We start from the raw sequence: 20622 nt of genomic DNA on the forward strand, positions 1-20622 counted from the left end.
GTCTGACACAGCAGCTGACCCCGCCCAATTTTTGGGACTAGCTGGCTCAAAATGTCTCTCTCTACGCTAAGAAAGCAAGATGAAAGTCATGAAACCCCTGACCTACAAGATCTTCTTACCCATTTGTCTCGACTGGTTGAATGGGAAACGTTTGGTGGTCTCATGGGCGTTCCTTCTCATGTGCTTGGTAGCATTAAGGCAGAGAATAGCACTATCCAGAGTAGAGTGACGCACCTTCTTGACTACTTGGTAAAAAACGTGAAAGATCTGTCTTGGAAGAGAGTCATTGAAGCACTTGAGAAGATACCAAACGAAAAGCATTTGACAAAGACATTTCCACAGTACCAGACACTACATGATCTAGCTAGAGTCGTTCCATTGAAGGAGGAGGAAGGATTTGGTCGTTCACTTGATGACATCACGTTACAATTCACGTTCTTGGTCTCCAAAATAGAGAAGGCATTAAGAGAAGAAGCTAATTTAGATGACGTGCTTTCTTTTGTCAGCAATCTTTGTCAAGTCTCTGAGCCTCAACCACAAACTATCAGAGAGCTATTCAATCGCCTACAACCTCACTACAGCTTTATGAGCTATAAGACCTTGCAAGTGATAGTATCTAAATTTGTGATGGAAGCAATGAGAGAGCACATGGAAAAGTACAATCAAGAATTAACTCAATGGTTGAAATCCACAACAGTGCAAGAGTTCAAAGAAGCAGTTGAAACTGCAGCTTCTGAAGCAGCGGTTGATCCATCACCTGACCAGTGCCCTGTGGTCCTAAGGTTAGAAGGTGAATGGCTTGACATCACTTTGCATAATCTCAGAAAACTGTTGGAGTATCTCTTTAAAAAGAAAAGTTCAATATTGACAAGATTAAGAATTGAAGATGGTTCAGTTTTAGTTCAGCTGTTAGCTCCTCAGTCAGAAATGGTTTCTCTTTTAGCACTTGCAAGCAGAAAACATCAAGAAATGGTTTACCTTGGCATTGTAAGCATTCAAGTTGGACCGCTCAGTTTTTCTGCAACACATATAACTGTTGCTGCTTTTACTTTTGAAGCAAGCTTGGGTGCTGCTATATGTGAAAGATGTAATAAAGCACTCATTCAGTTTCTCTTGGATATAGGGACTGATCCTGATGGAGATGATCCTGTTCAAACACCATTACTACTAGCAGCCATGTCCAACAATACAGAAGCTTTGTCCCTGCTGATTAAGTACAACGCTGATATACACATGTTCAACAGGCAACATCTTTCAGCAATACATATGGCTGCTTATAGTGGCAACAAACAAGTTGTGGAGCTCTTACTGAAGGCTGGTGTGTCTCCTGATCATCACGATCCATTTTCAAAATTCACCCCGCTCATGGGAGCAGCTATATCTAATCATGAGGATATTGTTTATCTGCTTCTGCAGAAAGGAGCTGATAAAGATTTTCGAAACGTTTATAGTTATAGTGCACTGATGCTTGCCTGTGAATCAGGAAGTGTTCAAAGTGCTTTATTACTTCTTGAAGCGGGAGCTAACCCCAATATGAAGACAATAGCTAATATGCCATTTAATCTAAAAGGAGGCAAAACAGCATTATACATAGCTTGTGAAAAGGTGCCATATAATCCAGAGCTAGAAGAGCTAGTTAAAGTATTGCTGATGAAGTACAATGCTGACCCTAATATATCCCTGGATGATGGAAGAACGCCTCTTATGACAGCGTGTTATTATAGGCAACACAAAGTGGTCAACCTCTTGCTACAATCAGGAGCTTATGTCAACAAACAGACTGATAGTACAATGGGCAAGAATACAGCACTTCTCTTAGCAATTCAGCAAACTGACACAGCTTTGGTATCTCTCCTGCTTAAATCTAATGCTGATGTTAATGTTCAAAATATTAATGGCTGCACGGCATTGGGCTGGGCTTGCCATCGTGGCAATGATGAAATGATACAGTGTCTTCTCAAAGCTAGAGCTGATCCTAAAATTTACACAAACAAGAGAATATCACCTTTACTCATATACATTTCATCATTTGACCCTAAAAAGTCAAGTACAGTAGCAGCACTCCTTAAAGCTGGAGCCAATCCAAATATTCCTGATATTTACTATAACAGATCACCATTACATGCAGCATGTCTTTATCACCATAAAGATATTGTCTCGTTACTTCTTAAAGCTAAAGCTAAAGTTAACACTCTTGATTTTCAAGGAAATACTCCGCTGTGTCTTGCTGCTTACACTTGTCACGAGGAGGCAATAAAGCAATTACTAGAAGCTAGTGCTGATACTGAATTAGAGCAAAACTCTAGTGGTTGGACTCCAATCTTTTATGCTGTTGCAAGTGGTCATTTGGGAATAGTCGAACTTTTAATTCAACATGGAGCCAACATCAAACGAAATAGATACGGACAAACTCCTCTGGACCTTGCAGCATACTTCGGTCACATTGAAATTCTTGACGCACTCTCTCAGGCTAACCAAACATCATCTCAAGCAGTTGTTAAAGCAAAACATCAAATCAAGAAAAGTATGCTAGTAGCAGCTCAAACAAAAGATGACAAAAGCAAGCAAGTTACTAAAGCAAAGAATCCACTTGAAGATGATCTGCAATCACCATATGACCTTATGGCCTCCTATAATAATTTCCTTTCTACCTTCTCTCCAGGCCATGAATCAAATGAACAGCTACAAGAGAGTAAGATGAAACACACATATGGTTTACAAGCATTAGAAGCTACAAAGACACATCCAAAAATTGCGTTTTCTTCAATTTGAAGTTACCAAGACTATTCCTGCACTTAGTTATACATATTAAGTTTTAATGTCATTTTAGTTAGTTTTTCCTTTCAATAAGTGTGTTGATTATGTATTCACATTGCACTAATTTAAAATCATTATTATAATAAAATAAAACTGTGGGTGAGTGCATTAACATTGTTAGCATTACCAAGATGAGATATACAAAATATAATACTGGAGTATATGTGCATGCTTCAACTGAAGAGTGTGTCTCTGTAGTAAGTAATGGTGACTGTTGGCTATTTCTTTAAAAAGTGACCAGTTCTGTCAAGACCCAGTATCTTTCCAAGTCTTTGTTTGACGGTTTTTGTCTTCACTTTGGAAACCGAAGGTGTCTCTTTTGCTTGTTTCTTAATTGGCTCATAATCCTCTTCTCTCTTTATCTTCTTAGTGTGAGAGCCTTTCTGTACAAGTTTACTGCTTGGCTTCCAGAGCCTGTCTTCTCTGTCATTAATAATAGCACCAGCATCGCCTTTACCAACTAATTCTGTATAGACTGGAGGAGATGGTGTAGTAATGAAAGATGAAAGATTGTAGCTCAAAGAAAGAAATCTAGAGAAGAGAAGAGAGTGTGTGCTGTGTGGCTTACCAAACTCTCCATCTTCATATTCTTTGTCTTCCTTTTCTATGAATTCTTCAGAGCTGCTGCAGCCATTAAATCATGCAATACTGTACATGAACATGAATAATCTCTTGACTAACCTCTCACTCGCCTTTCTTCTCTTCCTCTTGGTCTGTGGTAGTGTCAGCTTTAAAGTGATAGGCTCCTTCTCTTGCTTCTTGTCAACATAACTGTATACACAATAATCCATTGCAATAAAATCATAATTTATTTCTTCATACCTTGAAATCTGCCCATGACTCAAACGAAGCTTAATAGGCTCAACTGTCTCTCCATGTTGCTCCTCTTCTTCCTCAAACTGTGTCTCTTGACTTGAGTAATGCTTATGGTTAGTCTAAGGATATTGAACATTATATTATAATAGTAATAGTAATTATTATTAAGGTTCAAACCCACTATTTCTGCATACATTATGTAACTGTATACAAACAAGTACTTACCTTTAAAAGTTTAATAGCTTTCTTCAGCTGATTGATCAAAGTACCTGGTCTAATACCTTGTGGAATGGACCAATTGTGATACTGTGCAGACTAAATGAGAAAAATGAAAAAAAACATGAAAAATAAAAATAGAGAAAGTATAGTAGCTGGACAATATATAATACTTCTTTCTTGTTGGTCCATTCATGAAGAGTATGAGCTAATGAACTTAAACCAGTCAATAGATAAGATGGAGGACAGCTGCTACCCTGTATGTGCTCTAGTGATGAGAGGAATGTGAAGTATCTTGATCAATACAGCTGCTATTACTTACCCAGTAACTCCTGATGATAGTTTTTGGCTGCATACCAACACAAGCTCTCATAGCTTGGATGCAAGAACTTTTCAGGAGTGCCCAGTCTAATCTCCATATCATAGACTCTGCATAATGTATAACAGAACATGTATGACTTTTGAAAAATACCCAAGGCTATAGCCCATGATTTTTTCCAAAAATGGCTCCGAAATCACCCCAAATTTTTATTACATTTTCTGATGCATATTGATGTCCTTATGCTGTGTAGAAAGTTTGAGCTGATTCCGACTTCAATTTTTCGAGTTATGGCCATTTTAAGAAAATGCCAAAAATCTGAAAAATACCCAAGGCTATAGCCCATGGTTTTTTTGAAAAAATGGCTCAAAAATCACCCCAAATTTTTATTACATTTTCTGATACATATTGATGTCCTTATGCTGTGTAGAAAGTTTGAGCTGATTCCGACTTCAATTTTTCGAGTTACGGCCATTTTAAGAAAATGCCAAAAGTCTGAAAAATACCCAAGGCTATTGCCCATGGTTTTTTCAAAAAAATGGCTCAAAAATCACCCCAAATTTTCATTACATTTTCTGATACATATTGATGTCCTTATGCTGTGTAGAAAGTTTGAGTCAATTCCGACTTCAATTTTTCGAGTTACGGCCATTTTAAAAAAACTTAAAATACACGGTCTTTTGGCAGATTTTTTAATAACTTTATAAATTCATAAAAAATCAAATTTTGATTGGAATCAGCTCAAACTTTCTACACAACATAAGAACATGTATACGCATCAGAAAAGGCAGAATCCTCTTCTAGAATGCCAGCTATACACAATCACAATTTTATGGTGTTTCTATACATTACCTTGTCTGCAGTTCAATGCCAAACACGTGAAGGAAATTCCCACCAAACACAAGAGAGTCTTTAGGAGTAAGAACAGCATGTATCCATCCTGCAATACAGTACATGATACATTGTGTAAGATATAATGTATTATATAACTCATTCATATCAACATTAATAGCATGTATCCATCCTGCAATACAGTACATGATACATTGAGTAAGATATAATGTATTATATAACTCATTCATATCAACATTAATAGCATGTATCCATCCTGCAATACAGTGCATGATACATTGTGTAAGATATAATGTATTATATAACTCATTCACATCAACATTAATAGCATGTATCCATCCTGCAATACAGTACATGATATATTGAGTAAGATATAATGTATTATATAACTCATTCATATCAACATTAATAGCATGTATCCATCCTGCAATACAGTACATGATACATTGTGTAAGATATAATGTATTATATAACTCATTCATATCAACATTAATAGCATGTATCCATCCTGCAATACAGTACATGATACATTGTGTAAGATATAATGTATTATATAACTCATTCATATCAACATTAATAGCATGTATCCATCCTGCAATACAGTACATGATACATTGTGTAAGATATAATGTATTATATAACTCATTCACATCAACATTAATAGCATGTATCCATCCTGCAATACAGTACATGATACATTGTGTAAGATATAATGTATTATATAACTCATTCATATCAACATTAATAGCATGTATCCATCCTGCAATACAGTACATGATACATTGTGTAAGATATAATGTATTATATAACTCATTCATATCAACATTAATAGCATGTATCCATCCTGCAATACAGTACATGATACATTGTGTAAGATATAATGTATTATATAACTCATTCACATCAACATTAATAGCATGTATCCATCCTGCAATACAGTACATGATACATTGTGTAAGATATAATGTATTATATAACTCATTCATATCAACATTAATAGCATGTATCCATCCTGCAATACAGTACATGATATATTGTGTAAGATATAATGTATTATATAACTCATTCATATCAACATTAATAGCATGTATCCATCCTGCAATACAGTACATGATACATTGTGTAAGATATAATGTATTATATAACTCATTCATATCAACATTAATAGCATGTATCCATCCTGCAATACAGTGATACATTAGTAAGTAACAACATCAAGCAGCACTACACACACACATGTACATGTACAAGTATCTTGACCTGATGGTATGAAGAGAGTGTTTCCAGGATGGACGTGAACACAGTAGCATCTCTTGACTTGCGATCCAAAGAATATCTCACTTTGATTTGAAGAGAGAACCCACTGCTCGTAAAGTAGGAGGTTCTCTTCAGTTGGAGGAATCAAATAGAAGACCTTCTCACCCTATTAATAATAATAATAATAATAATAATAATAATACTTTTATTTTGACAAATGGCTATCAAAACTCTTAGATTTTCCCCTTCAAAATTACAAGATCTCTGATTCTCATACTGCTCTCAATCTCATACTGACCCAAATAATGTGGTACCAGACTGAAGTCCCTCCAAAGTCAACATGAAAGTCAGTATAGCTATCCTGAGTACCCATCAAACAATACTTCTGGACTTGAGGTCTTTGTGGCCTAATCAATATTCATTATTATTATTATTATTATTATTATTATTATTATTATTATTATTATTATTATTATTATTATTATTATTATTATTATTATTATTATTATTATTATTATTATTATTATTATTATTATTAAGTGGTACTAACCCATCCTCAGGGACTTTGTTGGGCCAGTGAATGTTAATCCAGTCCATTTCCCGTACAACAGCAGGAGGTTCAACAAGTTCAGTCAATCTATGAAAGAAGAGGAGCATAATAACAAGAGTATATTCTTATATACTCTTGATAATAATCATGTACATGAACCATACACAATCTGACATTATAGAGAAATGATTTGGTTTAAAACTAGTTGCAATTAGTATCAAGAGCATGGAGTGGTGTATATACAAGGACACTAAACTATCAAATTAATATAAAACACAAACAAACCCAGAGACCCTATGCATACACTGCTGGGAGATCTTGTGAGTAGTTGTATCAGTGCATGGCAGCATAGTAACTGTATAGCTGATTGATATTCTGAAGTCATGAAGACCTTTATTGTCATAATATTGATAGGAGGACTGGGTTATGTAGCATCAGGAGAGAAGGTACAAGACAGTAATGAAGGAAGAACAACAGCTAACAATAAAGAAGATGAGCCAATGGGTAATAGAAATGTCAACTACTTTGCAGCTAATCTTGTTGATCAACCCCGTAAGAAACCAGCAAACAATATACATACATACATTCATTAACTACCAGTAGATAATACTGTGAATAAACTAGTCTATTTCATAATTCTGTTTTCTAGTGATAGAGGTTTTCCACGTGTCAAATAATGATAAAATAATTAAAATAAGAAAATTCATTGGACACACTTTTGAACTGGGACCAGAACTTGATGCGATCGACATCAAAGATGGATCAGCAGGTGTCACCTCAAACATTCTAGCATATCGGCCAAACTTCAATACCCATAATCTCAAACTAGCAGCTGTGTTTATCAACTTGGAGAATCTGTTCCCATGCATTAAAAAAGGACAAAATTACGTCCCGTCCTGTACCAGTTTAACACAGGGAGAGGGTGGCTTCAACAAAGGAAGGCCATTACTCCAAGCAGGAGATACAGGAAACAATTTCAAAGTATTTTCTGCCACTACCAGCACTTATGGATTTGCTTTCAGTGGCTGCACTAAATTTACCGGAGCAGCTCCTTGTATGGATAAGTATTACACCTTTAGCATTGCTTGCTTTCTTCCTGCAGGATGTCGCTATCTGCCATGATATGCCTTGTCATCAACAGACTTGAAACAATTATTAGCAGTATTATTATTATTATTATTATTATTATTATTGTTAGCAGTATTATTATTATTATTAGCAGTATTATTATTATTATTATTAGCAGTATTATTATTATTATTATTAGCAGTATTATTATAATTATTATTAGCAGTATTATTATAATAATTATTAGCAGTATTATTATAAAGTTTGAGTAGTAGTTTCGCACATAAAGAATGTTAATTTGGTTTTAAAATCAGTTAAAATCATGCAATATAACTTATGCAATTTTAATAATGAGCTGAGAATATAAACAAATCTATAATTATGGAGATTACTTAAAGTTTTAATTCAGTGTATGCATCCATGTGGTTAATTTAGTTTCAAAAATTATCACAGTTATGATCAATTAGAATACAGTGATGTATATACATGGACACTAAACTATCAAATTAATATAAAACACAAACAAACCCAGAGACCCTATGCATACACTGCTGGGAGATCTTGTGAGCAGTTGTATCAGTGCATGCAGCATAGTCACTGTATAACTGATTGATATTCTGAAGTCATGAAGACCTTTATTGTCATTATATTGATAGGAGGACTGGGTTATGTAGCATCAGGAGAGAAGGTACAAGACAGTAATGAAAGAAGAACAACAGCTAACAATAAAGAAGAGTCATTAGAAAATAGAAATATTACTAATATAGCAGGGCTTGGTGATCAGCCAGGTAGATTTGTGTGAGAGCATGTTACTTTTAAATATTCTCCTTTTCTAGCAATTGAGATTCTAATCATATTCAGTAATAAACATAAGGTACTAACAGTAAGAAAATTCAGAGGAGATGTACTTGATTATAGCCCTACCCTGGATACCCTTCAATATGGAGACGGGACAAAAAATGTCACATCAAGCCTTTTAGCATATCGGACAAACTTTAGAACTCACGGGCAAGCTCTAGCGGCTGGGTTCCTCAACCTAGAGGGTTTGTTCCCGTGCAGTAAAGGTAAATCGTATGTGCCACCTTGCACTACATTAATGTATGAAGAAGACGGTTTTAATAATGGATATCCGATACTCCAAGCAGGGGATTCAGGGAAAACCTTTAAAGTCTTTGAAGGGAGTACTTATGCCTTTGCTTTCAATGGCTGCACCAGGTTTACTGCAACAGCTCCATGTATGCACCTGTACTATGGGTTCAGTGTGGCCTGCTTCCTTCCAGCATCTTGCCGGAGTACACTTTCTCATCAATAGATGGAACAATTATCATCATCATCATCATCATCATCATTATTATTACTATTATTATTATTATTATTATTATTATTATTATTATTATTATTATTATTATTATTATTATTATTATTATTATTATTATTATTATTGTAGTAGTAGACTAGAGATATTTCAATAGTATAGTTTCATTGGTATTCATTTCTCAAATAACATTATCAAGTAAAAGTACACGTATATGAACATGACTACACACAACATCCACACTTCACATTAGCTCTATCACTTGTATCACCTTCCCCACCTCTCTCCCTTCTCTCTCCTCACAAACTTACGGTGTGTCAGAAAACTCTAGACTGATCACGTTAATGACTTTAGTACGTGGCAACGTTGAATGGTATTCGACCCATTCTCTCATCTTCATCTTAATATCGTCCTGTCTTGATACATCAATAGCATCAAGCTCTCTTAAAGATCCAACATATCTCTCAACGTCCATTATGGTGAAATCTGATGGTGGGACTTTGAGATCTAATCCAGCTGGTTCCTCAATGATCATTGGTTTCTTAAAACCATTCACTGAGAACCAGTCAAGCGTCAAATCAGATCCTTTGGGACGAAGAACTACCTCATCAGAGCTGGAGGGAGAGGGGGAGAGGGGACAAAGACTGTTAAAAAGGGAAATAGTGATTAATACTTTGGAAACTTCATCTTTTTAAGTTTATTGACAAAAACAACAGTACCAGATTGTATAGCCTATAACAAAAACAATGACATCATTATGAGTAATCATTAATTAACTGATAACAGTTATTAATGATCAGTACTACTTACATTATGACCATCATTCAGTTCAGAATAATCATGACGGTGCCAATTTCGTCTCCTCTTCACTACAATAATAATAATAATAATAATAATAATGATAATGATGATGATGATGATGTAAAGTACAGTGCAACTCACATATCAGTGGTCCGTGAATTAGCTGACAATTAGGACAATGGTAGGTTTCAATGTCATTAGACTGATACTCCTCCACACCAACACAGCTAATAAGGAGATAAAGGAGGCGAGAAAGAGATAAGAATGACAAAACAAACATTCAGAGACCCTCCCCCTTTCCAATACAACAAAGTGCAGGCTAATAACTAGAGAGGGTAGATCAACCTACCAGCCATGAAACCAGTCTGAGCACTTGTCGCACTCTATCATAAAGTCCTCTGGGTGGTACGGCTGGCGACAAATGCAATACAATTCCTCATCTTCCTCGGCCTTTTCCGCCATTTTTGTTCAATCAAAAATAAGCCACGCCCACAGAATGATAATGAGCCACGCCCTGACAACTTTGCAGAAGAGCTCATGATGTTACTGCAAGACCAAGGAGGTTAGAGCTTATATTTTAAAATATATTTATTTTACTTCAACCACAGGGCTCTACATTGCTTGTATCTTCTTCCTCGGGTTGTTTTCTATATCCAGAGCTTGTCTGCCATGCCCAGTATTTGCTGAATCCTCCTACACAGCGTCAGTACTAGAAAACGCTACAACTGGCTCTACAGTATTAAGTGTATCAGCTTCTAATGCTTATGGCGACCCGGTCACTTATTCTGGCTTGAGCTTACCCTTTAGTGTCGAGTCTAGCACTGGTATCATAACGCTAGTTGGCTCCCTCGCTACTCTCAGTAGTCCTTACTTAGGGACAGTACAGGCTAGTGTCTTTGGATATACTCAAACGGTTAATGTTAGGATTGGCATACTCGAGTTGCCTGATGTCCCTGTGACATGCTCTCCATCACAACTGCTCCTCTTAGTAGAGGAAAACCTTGACCCTCCATTCAATACAACGCAGTCATTGAACTGTTCTTCTGATTCTGACGAACCATTTTTATTTATACCTCCCATGTCCATAGTCTCCATTGATTCTCTGGGATATGTCTTGATCGAAGAGAAACTCAATTTTGAGAACCAATCGGTTTTTGATTTGCTGGTTTCGTTCACTGACTCAGCTAAGACTCCCGTCCCGGGCAATGCTAGTCTTTCACTACGAGTTCTTCCCATTAATGAGTACCCACCTGTGTTTCTCAATGATTCGTTCTTTTATACAGTTCCTGAGGGTACAAGCATTGGCAGCAAGATTGGAGAGTTGAGTGCTCTTGATGAAGACGGTGGGTTGGATGGAGAGTTTGTCTTTACTCTAAATGGCGGTAATGGATCTGATCACTGTCATCTTACAGCAGGAGGGGAGCTGTATGTAATGGCTGATCTTGACTACGAAGAGATTGCTCCTCCATTATTGGAACTAATTGTTATAGTGAGTGATACTCCATGGAACACATCATCCTCTCTTACTAGTACTACTTCAGTTTTTATTGAAATTGAAGACGTGAATGACAATTCTCCATTTTTCAGCCTTGATGTGTATTATACACAAGTCCCTGAGAATGCCAGTCTCCTTGACCACCTACTCACAGTCCAATGCAATGATATGGACAGTGGGACTAATGCTATTCCTGTATATGGTATATCAGAGCAATCTAGTGATAATTTATTTGATATTAATAATTCAACCGGTGAAGTATTTCTTCAATCCAGCCTAGACTATGAAACAGAATCCAATCATCGTATAGTTTTATTTTGTACCGACTCCCAAATCTCACACTACTCTTCTCTATCTCTCCTGGTCGTTGAGGTATTGAGTGTTAATGAGTATCAATGTGTCTTCAATGAGAATGAGGTTGTGTTTCTTGTACCTGAAGGCACTTCAATTGGAACGATTATTGGACATCTTAACGTCTCTGACGAAGACAAAGGTATAGCAGGGGAGCTAACATATCAAATGAATAGCTCATTATGCAGTTCAGTCATGGCAATAGATGACAGCTCAAGTGCTGTTGCTTTAACTTCAGACTTAGACTATGAAGAAAACCCTTTTATATTGTGTTCAGTGACTGTACACGACAATCAAGCACCTTTTACTTACAATTCAGCTAATATTACCATCCAAGTACTTAATGTTAACGATAACCCACCATCCTGTCAGACAGTTCCTCCAATTAGTGTCTACGGTAACATGAGCACAGGTAGTACCCTCGGAAACCTCTTGTGTAGTGATGCAGACAATGACAAACTATCATTTGTTATAATGGAAGACAATGCATTAGTCGTCCTTAACGACACTAACCAAAGTGATGCTGTAATTGTATTAAATCAATTAATTAATAATACAATTGATAACAGTACTTCTGTCTGGATCAGCATTGCTGTTCATGATGGACATCACTATGCTATTGCTAAAGTTTTACTGATTCTTTATCCTTTACAAGAGAGGCCATTATTCACAGCTTCCGAGTACAACTGCAGCATACCTGAGTCAGCAATGATCGGTTCTTTAGTCTGTACAGTAGAAGCAGTTTGTACTGGCAAGGGAGCGTCCTACAGTCTAAAACCTAAAACAGAAGACACGTTTGCTATTCTTTCAAATGGGGACATTATACTATTAGAGCAACTTGACTATGAAATGGAGTCTCTTCATTTATTGACTGCTATTTCTCACTGTTCCTCTCTCAATGATACTGCAATAGTAAATATTATTGTAGAAGACTTTAATGACAATCCACCAGTAATGCCAGAGTATGTCTTTACAAGTGTGATTGAGAATGCTCCATATGATACTGTAGTAGCTGATATTACCTGTACTGATGCTGATACAGGGAACAATGGAGCTGTATCCCTTAATCTCACGTCTTCTCTTCAACTCATGCAAAATGGTACCATCATGCAACAACTTGAGGCAGAACACTCGTTTTATTTGCATGGAGAAAGTGGCTCAGTTTCAGTTATTGGTGACATTGACTATGAAACAATCAAGCAATATCAACTGCTAGTGGTATGTTATGATAAGGGAATACCAAGTCTATCGTCAACAAGTGTATTAACTGTTAGTGTCAATGAGGAAAATGAATTCTCACCTTTATTCACAACACTAGATAATTTTTTAAACTTTACACTAAACGAAACTAATAATGAACCAGGGACTCTACTCCATCACTTTGAGGCCAGTGATAAGGACAAAGGCTATTCAGGACTAATCCACTACAGTTTACAGGCTCCAATTGATGTCCCTCAATTTTTAAGAGTTGATAGCATTTCGGGTGAGCTAATCATCACCTCCACACCTAACTGTCACCATGGACAACAGTTTCAATATTATGTCAATGCTACAGACAGTGGTAAGCCTCACTCATTGACAGCGACAGTTTCATTCAATGTCTTATTGACTCACTGTATTCCATTACCGATCTCTAATCCTAGCACTTACCATGCTACAGTGAACGAAGATGCTTCCATTGGAACAAGCATAGCTCAGTTTAACTGCATCTCAGCATTAAGTGATGCTACAATACAGTATACACTAGATAGCAATAGCATGTTTCTTATTAATCCTATCAATGGTGCTATCAGCACAATGACTAATCTTGATTATGAAACAGCAACCCTTCACCAATTGTCAGGTACATGCTACTACAGTCAGTCTCCAGCATTATTCACTAACCTCAGTCTTTATGTTACTGTCCAACCAGTCAATGATAATGCCCCTAGTTTTACTGAGTCTGCCATTGCTCTCAATGTCAATGAGGATATGGAGCCTGGCAGTGTTCTAGCAGTTCTTATAGCAGAGGATGCTGATGATGGTCCTGATGGAGACTTGAAGTATTTCATGAACAGTTCAACCGAACACTTTGCAATCATTGCTCAAACTGGAGAGCTATTCCTGACAAAAACCATGGACAGGGAAAGAGAAGATCATTACAACTTAGTCATTACAGTAACAGATAGTCCAGTCAATGCCAGTGATGCTAGAACTGATACAATGATGCTACATGTTCAAGTGCAAGATATCAATGACAACAGGCCAGAGTGCTCTAGGAACGTATACAAAACTAGCATAGATCCTTCAATGTCAGCCACTGTACCAGTAGCAGTGGTACAATGTCATGACCTTGATAAAGGGGAGAATGGAAGCTTGACTTATTCAGTTCCATATTCTTCGTTATTTCAGATAAACTCTTCAAGTGGAGAATTGTTCCTCTCACAGTCAATCACTGAAGATACTACATCATTACATCACACAGTCCCAGTGCTAGTTGAAGATCAGGGAAGAGAAACAATGGCAACTACTGTTTATGTTGCAGTGGAGCTGAATGTGTCTGGTGGTGTTGTAGGTGATGATAGTTCAGGTAGTTTAGCAGCAATAGAAGGTATGGAAAACCTTGCAAGCTTCACCATTGACAATATAAAGGAGGAGGTAAGTATTTAGAATGTGTTCAGTAATCTTTATTGTGTTTTATTTTTTTCTAGTGGAATGATAAAATTGAAGATTTATTTAAGTCTGCTCTATCTAACAGTACAACAATCCATTGCAATCTCTACCCTCACTCGTGTTCACTGCTGCCAATGTGTATCAATCAATCAAAGTTAGTATAGGAACCATTACTATCATGTTAATGTAACCATTCTTTGTCCTCTAGTGAAGAATCTTTATGCATCGAGTATCTCACTTTTACATCAAATGACATCATCATTGTGAATCAACCTCTAAACCAAAACTCATCAATGATTCATATCAGTTTGTACATTTTGTTGCCACAAGCAGCAGTGAAGGCTCCATTTAGAATCACTGACTACGTAGTACCACGAGATACCCTACACAAAATAGCTCGTGATAATAAAGTCCCTATTGCTGCAATAGTCCGGGACAGCATCAAAGAGAGGTTACTACAAGTGGGCAAAGACCTTTGGAAACCTGTAGCATTAACATTTCTATCAATCATTGGAACTGGGTTCCTTCTAGCACTCATAGTCACTTTCTTTCACAGGAAGTACTCGTACAAAAGAAAAGGAAGATTGTCCGTGTTCAATTCAAATGATACAGTACAAGAAATATCTCCTCCTATCAAGCCAACAAGAGTAGCTCCTGCTACACCGAGTGATGGCTGCTCATTGATCAATGTGTCGGAGAATGGAGAGGATAGATCAGGTAGTGAACGAAGCAGCTGTTCTGAAGAGACGACTGATGCCGCTAATCAATTGCTGTTATTGAAAATGAGATCAGAGTTCAATCATCCGTTTGCTAACAATGATCCCGAGAATAGCATCACTTGATGTTACGTCATTGCTAGTTCTTTATTTGTTTTATTAATTTTATTCAAAAATTGATTTCATTTTATTTTTCTAATGTATTCTCAATGGTCACTTGTTATTGAAAAAATAAAAAAACTTTAATAATTTCATTATCACAAAATCTGTGACAAACAAAAAACCCATTAGTTCCATTGTCACGAAATCTGTGACAAGCAAAAAACCCATTAGTTCCATTGTCACGAAATCTGTGACAAGCAAAAACCCATTAGTTCCATTGTCACAAAATCCGTGACAAGCAAAAACCCATTAGTTCCATTGTCACAAAATCCGTGACAAGCAAAAACCCATTAGTTCCATTGTCACAAAATCCGTGACAAGCAAAAACCCATTAGCTCCATTGTCACGAAATCCGTGACAAGCAAAAACCCATTAGTTCCATTGTCACGAAATCCGTGACAAGCAAAAAACCCATTAGCTCCATTGTCACGAAATCCGTGACAAGCAAAAACCCATTAGTTCCATTGTCACGAAATCCGTGACAAGCAAAAAACCCATTAGTTCCTTTGTCACGAAATCCGTGACAAGCAAAAACCCATTAGTTCTTTTGTCACAAAATCCGTGACAAGCAAAAAACCCATTAGTTCCTTTGTCACGAAATCCGTGACAAGCAAAAACCCATTAGTTCCATTGTCACAAAATCCGTGACAAGCAAAAAACCCATTAGTTCCATTGTCACAAAATTCGTGACAAGCGAAAACCCATTAGTTCCATGTGCTATGGGATAGGGACTTTGGCCTGATTTTGATTGGAATAATCAGTTTGTGGATCAAAGCGCATGCGTTATGTACAGTAGATGATGGTAGCTGCTTTAATAAAGTTATTGACAAACTAAAAGTTATTTATAATGAAATAAGAAACTGAATTGATCTACAAAAGAGCACAAGCTATAAACTATAATAATAAACACACACACACACACCAAATGAGGTAAGAGTGAAAGAACAAGAACAATAATAATAATAATAACAATAATAATAAATTATTTAAACAAGCATTGTTCAATCTAACTTGTAATAAAAATCAAAAGATGGAGGATCAGCAGGTTTGACTGGAGGCTGACTTGGAATGGAGATATTCTCCAAATCCAACAATCGTAATTTAAGATCCATATTGACCAGCGTCTCCAGATCCTCTTCTGCAGCCTTACTGGGCATGTCTTTATCTAGTAAGACAGAAAGACCATCCACCCAAATGTTATGAACTGTCTCTGTGGGGGCACAGAAGTCAAGATGCTCATTACTGTTGTAGAAAATGGAGAATATCATGTTTGATCCTTTCCGGAGTCTCTCAGCGTGAGGGCACTCGTTACCTATGACCAGCCTCATCTCTGAGACTTGTATCTTGTTGTCAAGACTCTCCAGTGGTGGGGCAGTCTGTCCATGACCAGCTGCATCACCGAAATGAATCACCTTGTGGTTAGGATGCAAACGACAATAGAAATACTGATCCCGTCTTTTGGCTCCGACTTTAGGGAAAGCGCTCCCGTGGACGAGATGATTGAGCCTCTCGCGTTTGACTAATTCGTTGATCTCTGGAGTGATCTTCTTCTTGAGGTCTTGGACAGGTCGACTCTTTAGAACACTTTCGTCAAGTAACTGCGTGTGTTCTTCAGACTCTGTGATCTTCTTGTAACTCAGTTCAAACAAGCGATTGCGGAATGTATCAGATGACGTGAGAGTACTAGCATCTTGAGACTGAATTACTGTTGTGATCTGTTTCGTAACAACAGCAGTAACCTTCTCAAGGTCAAGTATACCAGCCCTCATCTCTCTCCAGGTTTTAAACAGCAGCTGAATGGTGATACAGTATATCTCTTTGAAAGGCTCCTCATTAAGTATCAGGAGAGGAATGAACTCAGTTACGTTGTAGCTTATGTCTGCTGGTTGTTCACCAATACGAAATATTGAGCAGAGAACTTTAGTAAGAGCTACACTCGTCTTAGCAAAGGGACAAGGGTTATCCATTTGTGCAAAGAGAAGGCGAGTGTAGACGTCGTGTTTGGTTCTTGCTAAATACTCCATGCAGTCCAGTGCTAGTAGTCCAGGCGGGGTCTCCCGGAAATCATCACGTGGGTTAGCCTGTGAGAAACCCAGCTGCTTCCAGTGCTGCTCTGCAATACTTCCCTTAGACCGATACTCATCACTGAAGGCACGATGAGGCAGCTGCTTCAGCAAAGTCTCCATGGTTGAGTCTCCGTCCCTGAAACTGGTTCTCATCCTCCCCTCCACTTGATTCAAAATGAAGGACTGGTAGATGGACAGCTGGTGAGCTATATCCCGATCGACTGGGCCTCGTTGGAGAATGTTATCGTGAATAATGCGACTGAAGTTCTGCTCTGAGAGTTGTCTCAATAACTCTCGTTGATTGTCAGCCTTAGCGAGAAGGGCATTAATTAGAACCAAGGTATAATGCGTCACTTCTGGCGAGTCCTTTCGTATGTACTCCAAGAGACTCTGCGGGTTGACCTCTTGGGTAACGATATGATAATGGAGACTACTGTTCATGACAATGGACTCCAGTATACCCATACAACGGTGGACGATGGACGGACGGAAGTAATCCCTGTCCCGCGATCGGTCAAGGATATTGACGACTTTCTTGACAAAGTTGTCTCCCACGGTATCCCAGGAGACTATCCCATGCTCCATCAGCTCCTGGAAGGCTCCCAGTACGTTGCTAAGGTTACTCTTATCGGCAAGAGGTGGGGATTTATCAGCCCCGGGTGAGAGCTGGCTTTTCTCTGTCATTACCAGTAGCGTCTGTATCCCGGTCCCGTTGTTCATTGATATGAACTCAACGGCAAAGGTTGAGTCACGGGAGAGAGAGAGTAGCTCCTCAATCCCTTTCATCTTTATCTGAGGGTCACCGGAATTGACTTTATCGTAAGTTTCTTTTGCTTGATAAGATGGAGAGAGTGCAATGCACAATATGTCGCCATTTTTAAGCTCTTGTCTGTTGTCTTCAGTAACGTAGCCAAACTTCCCTTTGGAGTCCTTGGAGTACTTGAAACTGAGGGTCTCCGGTCTCTCTATGTTCCACCTCGAGGCGACTTCTTTTAATATGCTGGAGAGAGGAATGGAGTGTTCGAAGTCTCTCAGTATTGGCTGTACGTTCATCTTGTTGGCAGGGTCAGGTTCAATGGCTACCTTGACACGGTCTTGCTTTCCAGAGGTGCTACTGGTAGCAGGCCCCCCAACCAGGGATATACTACTAGTGAGACTCATGACAGAAAGAGAGGAAAGTTAGAAAAAGACGAAGACAAGACAGATTTCCTAGTAAGCTTTGAAGTTTGGGAAAATGAAAAAATGGCGACCAACCTGCGCATGCGCACTAAAAGGGTTAAAAATAAAATTTCTTGAAGGGTTAAAATTTTTAGGATAGGTGGGGCTAAAATGGTGGCTGCAACAATGAAGCAAAAAATATCCAAAACTTTAATAAAGGATTGCATTGGGAGCTTGAGGAGAAACTGGAGGAGAAGTGACATCTGGGTCAGCATCTGGTGTGCACTTTCATTCATTGGATTGGTAAGTTTAGACAAAATAATTCCTTTTTAAAAAATTTTGATTATTATGAATATACTTCATTAGGGTACAGGCCTGGTTATAGTGAGTCCTACTATGCTTGATATTGCTGCATACATGGGTGTCAGCTTGTCTGAGATTGCTGCTATGCTCCTAGTGAGATCAGTTGGTAGTGTAGTTGGATCAGTTTCTTCTGGTATAATCTTTGATAAGTTTCACAAAGTGTCTCTCTGGATGCTTATCTTTTGCATATCATCAGCAGCAATATGTAAGTGGGGACTTTTTTTAATAGAATACTGCACAATTTCTGACTATTCAAAAATTTACTAAGATTGCTGCAAAATTTTATTCTTTTTAGTAACAGTTATACTGCCATTGAGTAGACAGCTTCCATTTTTTGGTGTTGCTATGTTCATTCAAGGTGGATTGTTGAGCAGTTTGGATACTGGTAATGCAAAACTATTAATATATTATTATTACATTCATTATTCATAGGTGTGCATGCATTCCTTATAAGGCTGTGGAAGAACAAAGACTCTGGCCCCATCTTTCAACTCATTCACTTCACTTTTGCAGTTGGGGCTTTCATTGCTCCGCTAATCGCAAGACCTTTCATATCATCAATCAGTCAAGATACCAATAGCAATGACACGTGCGGTGATGATACCAATATCACTGATTTCACTTGCACAGGAGGAACCAATTGCTCCTCTTCTCAGCCCACAAGGTCATTGTTCCATTCAGTATCTTCAGACTGCGTTCCCAGTGATTATAGTACAAGTTTCATTTATGCTTACTGGGTTGCTAGCATTCCTTTGCTATTGTCATTGCCGCCATTGATAGTATTTGCAGTTAAGTGGCAGTGCTGCTGTAGAAAGAAGAGAGAAGACTCAAAGGAGGAAGAGAAAAGTGTTGATGACAACCAGCCAAAGACTTATCCTGATACAATGCTTTACAAGACTGTTTTAATGATCCTACTTTTCATCTTAATACTCTTGTATGTTGCAGCTGAAGTGGCGTATGGGACATACATATTTGCATTTGCTGTCAAAGGAGACTTGCAATTTAGCAAAGAGAAAGCAACCATTTTGTCATCTCTCTTCTGGGGAACTTTTGCGTTCTTTCGCTGCTTCACAATTATTTTATCACTTTGCAAACTCTCACCTTCACTTCTATTAGCTGGAAACTTAACCGGTAGTTTGATTGCATCACTTATTGTAACAATATTCCACAGTAACGAGCTAGCTGTCTGGATAGGTAGTGGAGTCATGGGGGCCAGCTATGCCTCGCTGTATCCAAATATTGTTGTATTTCTTACCCGGCATGGCCCTGCATCTGGCAAGACATCTTCAATATTAGCAGCAGGTGCAACCATTGGAGATACAGCATTGCCTGTAGTGGTGGGTGTCCTCATTGATAAAGTGGGCCCTGTATCATTGTGCTACTTCACTCTAGCAGACGTTGCATCTTGCTGCTGCGTGTTTATTGCTCTCTTTATCATAACTCACAAGTGCAAGGTCAAGAAATACTATAAACTTCAAGATGATCATTTTGAGGAGGAGAATGTATCTGGTGGTATTGTAAGGATAGTTAATGATGAAAGTGAAATGAATGAAAAAGAAAGTGACTCTAACAATAATAATCATCAGGTTGACAAAACAAATTTTGAAAGTGAAGATTTGTTATAGCTAAAATTATTTATTTCTTTATC

The 20622-nt window shown here is 37.8% G+C and overlaps 7 protein-coding genes and 1 long non-coding RNA gene across 9 annotated transcripts; 5 read left to right on the forward strand and 3 right to left on the reverse strand.

Moving 5' to 3' along the window:
• Positions 1-51: 51 nt before the first annotated feature.
• Positions 52-2929, forward strand: LOC105312758 (ankyrin repeat domain-containing protein 50-like). Its single transcript, XM_011405647.2, has one exon. It carries the CDS (start codon positions 52-54, stop codon positions 2770-2772), a length of 2721 nt encoding a protein of 906 aa, XP_011403949.1. The 3' UTR covers positions 2773-2929.
• Positions 2878-10506, reverse strand: LOC100641804 (lysine-specific demethylase 7B-like). Of its 2 annotated transcripts, none has more exons than XM_019996418.1 (16): positions 10361-10506; positions 10153-10238; positions 10021-10079; positions 9884-9942; positions 9522-9824; positions 6828-6914; positions 6576-6684; positions 6281-6443; positions 5021-5108; positions 4172-4278; positions 4023-4117; positions 3859-3948; positions 3640-3752; positions 3499-3588; positions 3386-3438; positions 2878-3292 (listed from the first exon to the last, which is right to left on the reverse strand). In XM_019996418.1, the coding sequence occupies exons 1-16, from the start codon at positions 10471-10473 to the stop codon at positions 3036-3038; spliced, it is 1872 nt and encodes a 623-aa protein (XP_019851977.1). In that variant the 5' UTR covers positions 10474-10506; the 3' UTR covers positions 2878-3035. The 2 variants fall into 2 exon arrangements, with proteins under 2 accessions (XP_019851977.1, XP_019851976.1); XM_019996417.1 differs by having other exon boundaries at positions 3386-3441.
• Positions 6971-8039, forward strand: LOC109581919 (uncharacterized). Its single transcript, XM_019996419.1, has 2 exons — positions 6971-7379; positions 7477-8039. Exons 1-2 carry the CDS (start codon positions 7211-7213, stop codon positions 7947-7949), a joined length of 642 nt encoding a protein of 213 aa, XP_019851978.1. The 5' UTR covers positions 6971-7210; the 3' UTR covers positions 7950-8039.
• Positions 8193-8856, reverse strand: LOC109581921 (uncharacterized). The gene is made up of 2 exons (XR_002184822.1): positions 8778-8856; positions 8193-8727 (listed from the first exon to the last, which is right to left on the reverse strand). It is a non-coding gene; the product is annotated as an uncharacterized LOC109581921 (long non-coding RNA).
• LOC109581920 (uncharacterized) lies at positions 8501-9214 on the forward strand. The gene is made up of 2 exons (XM_019996421.1): positions 8501-8683; positions 8732-9214. Exons 1-2 carry the CDS (start codon positions 8521-8523, stop codon positions 9205-9207), a joined length of 639 nt encoding a protein of 212 aa, XP_019851980.1. The 5' UTR covers positions 8501-8520; the 3' UTR covers positions 9208-9214.
• LOC105312759 (cadherin-23-like) lies at positions 10506-15456 on the forward strand. The gene is made up of 4 exons (XM_011405648.2): positions 10506-10573; positions 10620-14494; positions 14548-14663; positions 14718-15456. The coding sequence occupies exons 1-4, from the start codon at positions 10549-10551 to the stop codon at positions 15349-15351; spliced, it is 4650 nt and encodes a 1549-aa protein (XP_011403950.2). The 5' UTR covers positions 10506-10548; the 3' UTR covers positions 15352-15456.
• Positions 15457-16194: 738 nt separating this feature from the next.
• LOC100641931 (engulfment and cell motility protein 1-like) lies at positions 16195-18708 on the reverse strand. Its single transcript, XM_003386570.2, has one exon. It carries the CDS (start codon positions 18612-18614, stop codon positions 16389-16391), a length of 2226 nt encoding a protein of 741 aa, XP_003386618.1. The 5' UTR covers positions 18615-18708; the 3' UTR covers positions 16195-16388.
• A 39-nt stretch (positions 18709-18747) lies between these two features.
• Positions 18748-20620, forward strand: LOC105312760 (sodium-dependent glucose transporter 1A-like). Its single transcript, XM_011405649.2, has 4 exons — positions 18748-18914; positions 18978-19179; positions 19270-19359; positions 19407-20620. The coding sequence occupies exons 1-4, from the start codon at positions 18783-18785 to the stop codon at positions 20597-20599; spliced, it is 1617 nt and encodes a 538-aa protein (XP_011403951.1). The 5' UTR covers positions 18748-18782; the 3' UTR covers positions 20600-20620.
• The last annotated feature ends 2 nt before the right edge of the window (positions 20621-20622 follow it).

Source organism: Amphimedon queenslandica, unplaced genomic scaffold, assembly GCF_000090795.2.
Source record: "Amphimedon queenslandica unplaced genomic scaffold, v1.1 AMPQUscaffold_13411, whole genome shotgun sequence".
Classification (NCBI taxonomy): Eukaryota; Metazoa; Porifera; class Demospongiae; order Haplosclerida; family Niphatidae; genus Amphimedon; species Amphimedon queenslandica.

Excerpts from the sequence above, each read along its gene's own strand:
- LOC105312758 (XM_011405647.2), top strand. The coding sequence starts at position 52 with ATGTCTCTCTCTACGCTAAGAAAGCAAGATGAAAGTCATGAAACCCCT.
- LOC109581919 (XM_019996419.1), top strand. The coding sequence starts at position 7,211 with ATGAAGACCTTTATTGTCATAATATTGATAGGAGGACTGGGTTATGTA. Across the intron at positions 7,380-7,476 it reads TAATCTTGTTGATCAACCCC|TGATAGAGGTTTTCCACGTG; the intron begins GTAAGAAACCAG and ends TCTGTTTTCTAG.
- LOC109581920 (XM_019996421.1), top strand. The coding sequence starts at position 8,521 with ATGAAGACCTTTATTGTCATTATATTGATAGGAGGACTGGGTTATGTA. Across the intron at positions 8,684-8,731 it reads AGGGCTTGGTGATCAGCCAG|CAATTGAGATTCTAATCATA; the intron begins GTAGATTTGTGT and ends CTCCTTTTCTAG.
- LOC100641804 (XM_019996417.1), bottom strand. The coding sequence starts at position 10,473 with ATGGCGGAAAAGGCCGAGGAAGATGAGGAATTGTATTGCATTTGTCGC. Across the intron at positions 5,109-6,280 it reads CACTCTCTTCATACCATCAG|GATGGATACATGCTGTTCTT; the intron begins GTCAAGATACTT and ends ACTGTATTGCAG. Across the intron at positions 3,442-3,498 it reads AGAAGAAAGGCGAGTGAGAG|CAGCTCTGAAGAATTCATAG; the intron begins GTTAGTCAAGAG and ends TAATGGCTGCAG.
- LOC105312759 (XM_011405648.2), top strand. The coding sequence starts at position 10,549 with ATGATGTTACTGCAAGACCAAGGAG. Across the intron at positions 10,574-10,619 it reads GTTACTGCAAGACCAAGGAG|GGCTCTACATTGCTTGTATC; the intron begins GTTAGAGCTTAT and ends CTTCAACCACAG. Across the intron at positions 14,664-14,717 it reads ATGTGTATCAATCAATCAAA|TGAAGAATCTTTATGCATCG; the intron begins GTTAGTATAGGA and ends TTTGTCCTCTAG.
- LOC100641931 (XM_003386570.2), bottom strand. The coding sequence starts at position 18,614 with ATGAGTCTCACTAGTAGTATATCCCTGGTTGGGGGGCCTGCTACCAGT.
- LOC105312760 (XM_011405649.2), top strand. The coding sequence starts at position 18,783 with ATGGTGGCTGCAACAATGAAGCAAAAAATATCCAAAACTTTAATAAAG. Across the intron at positions 18,915-18,977 it reads CACTTTCATTCATTGGATTG|GGTACAGGCCTGGTTATAGT; the intron begins GTAAGTTTAGAC and ends ATACTTCATTAG. Across the intron at positions 19,360-19,406 it reads GTTGAGCAGTTTGGATACTG|GTGTGCATGCATTCCTTATA; the intron begins GTAATGCAAAAC and ends CATTATTCATAG.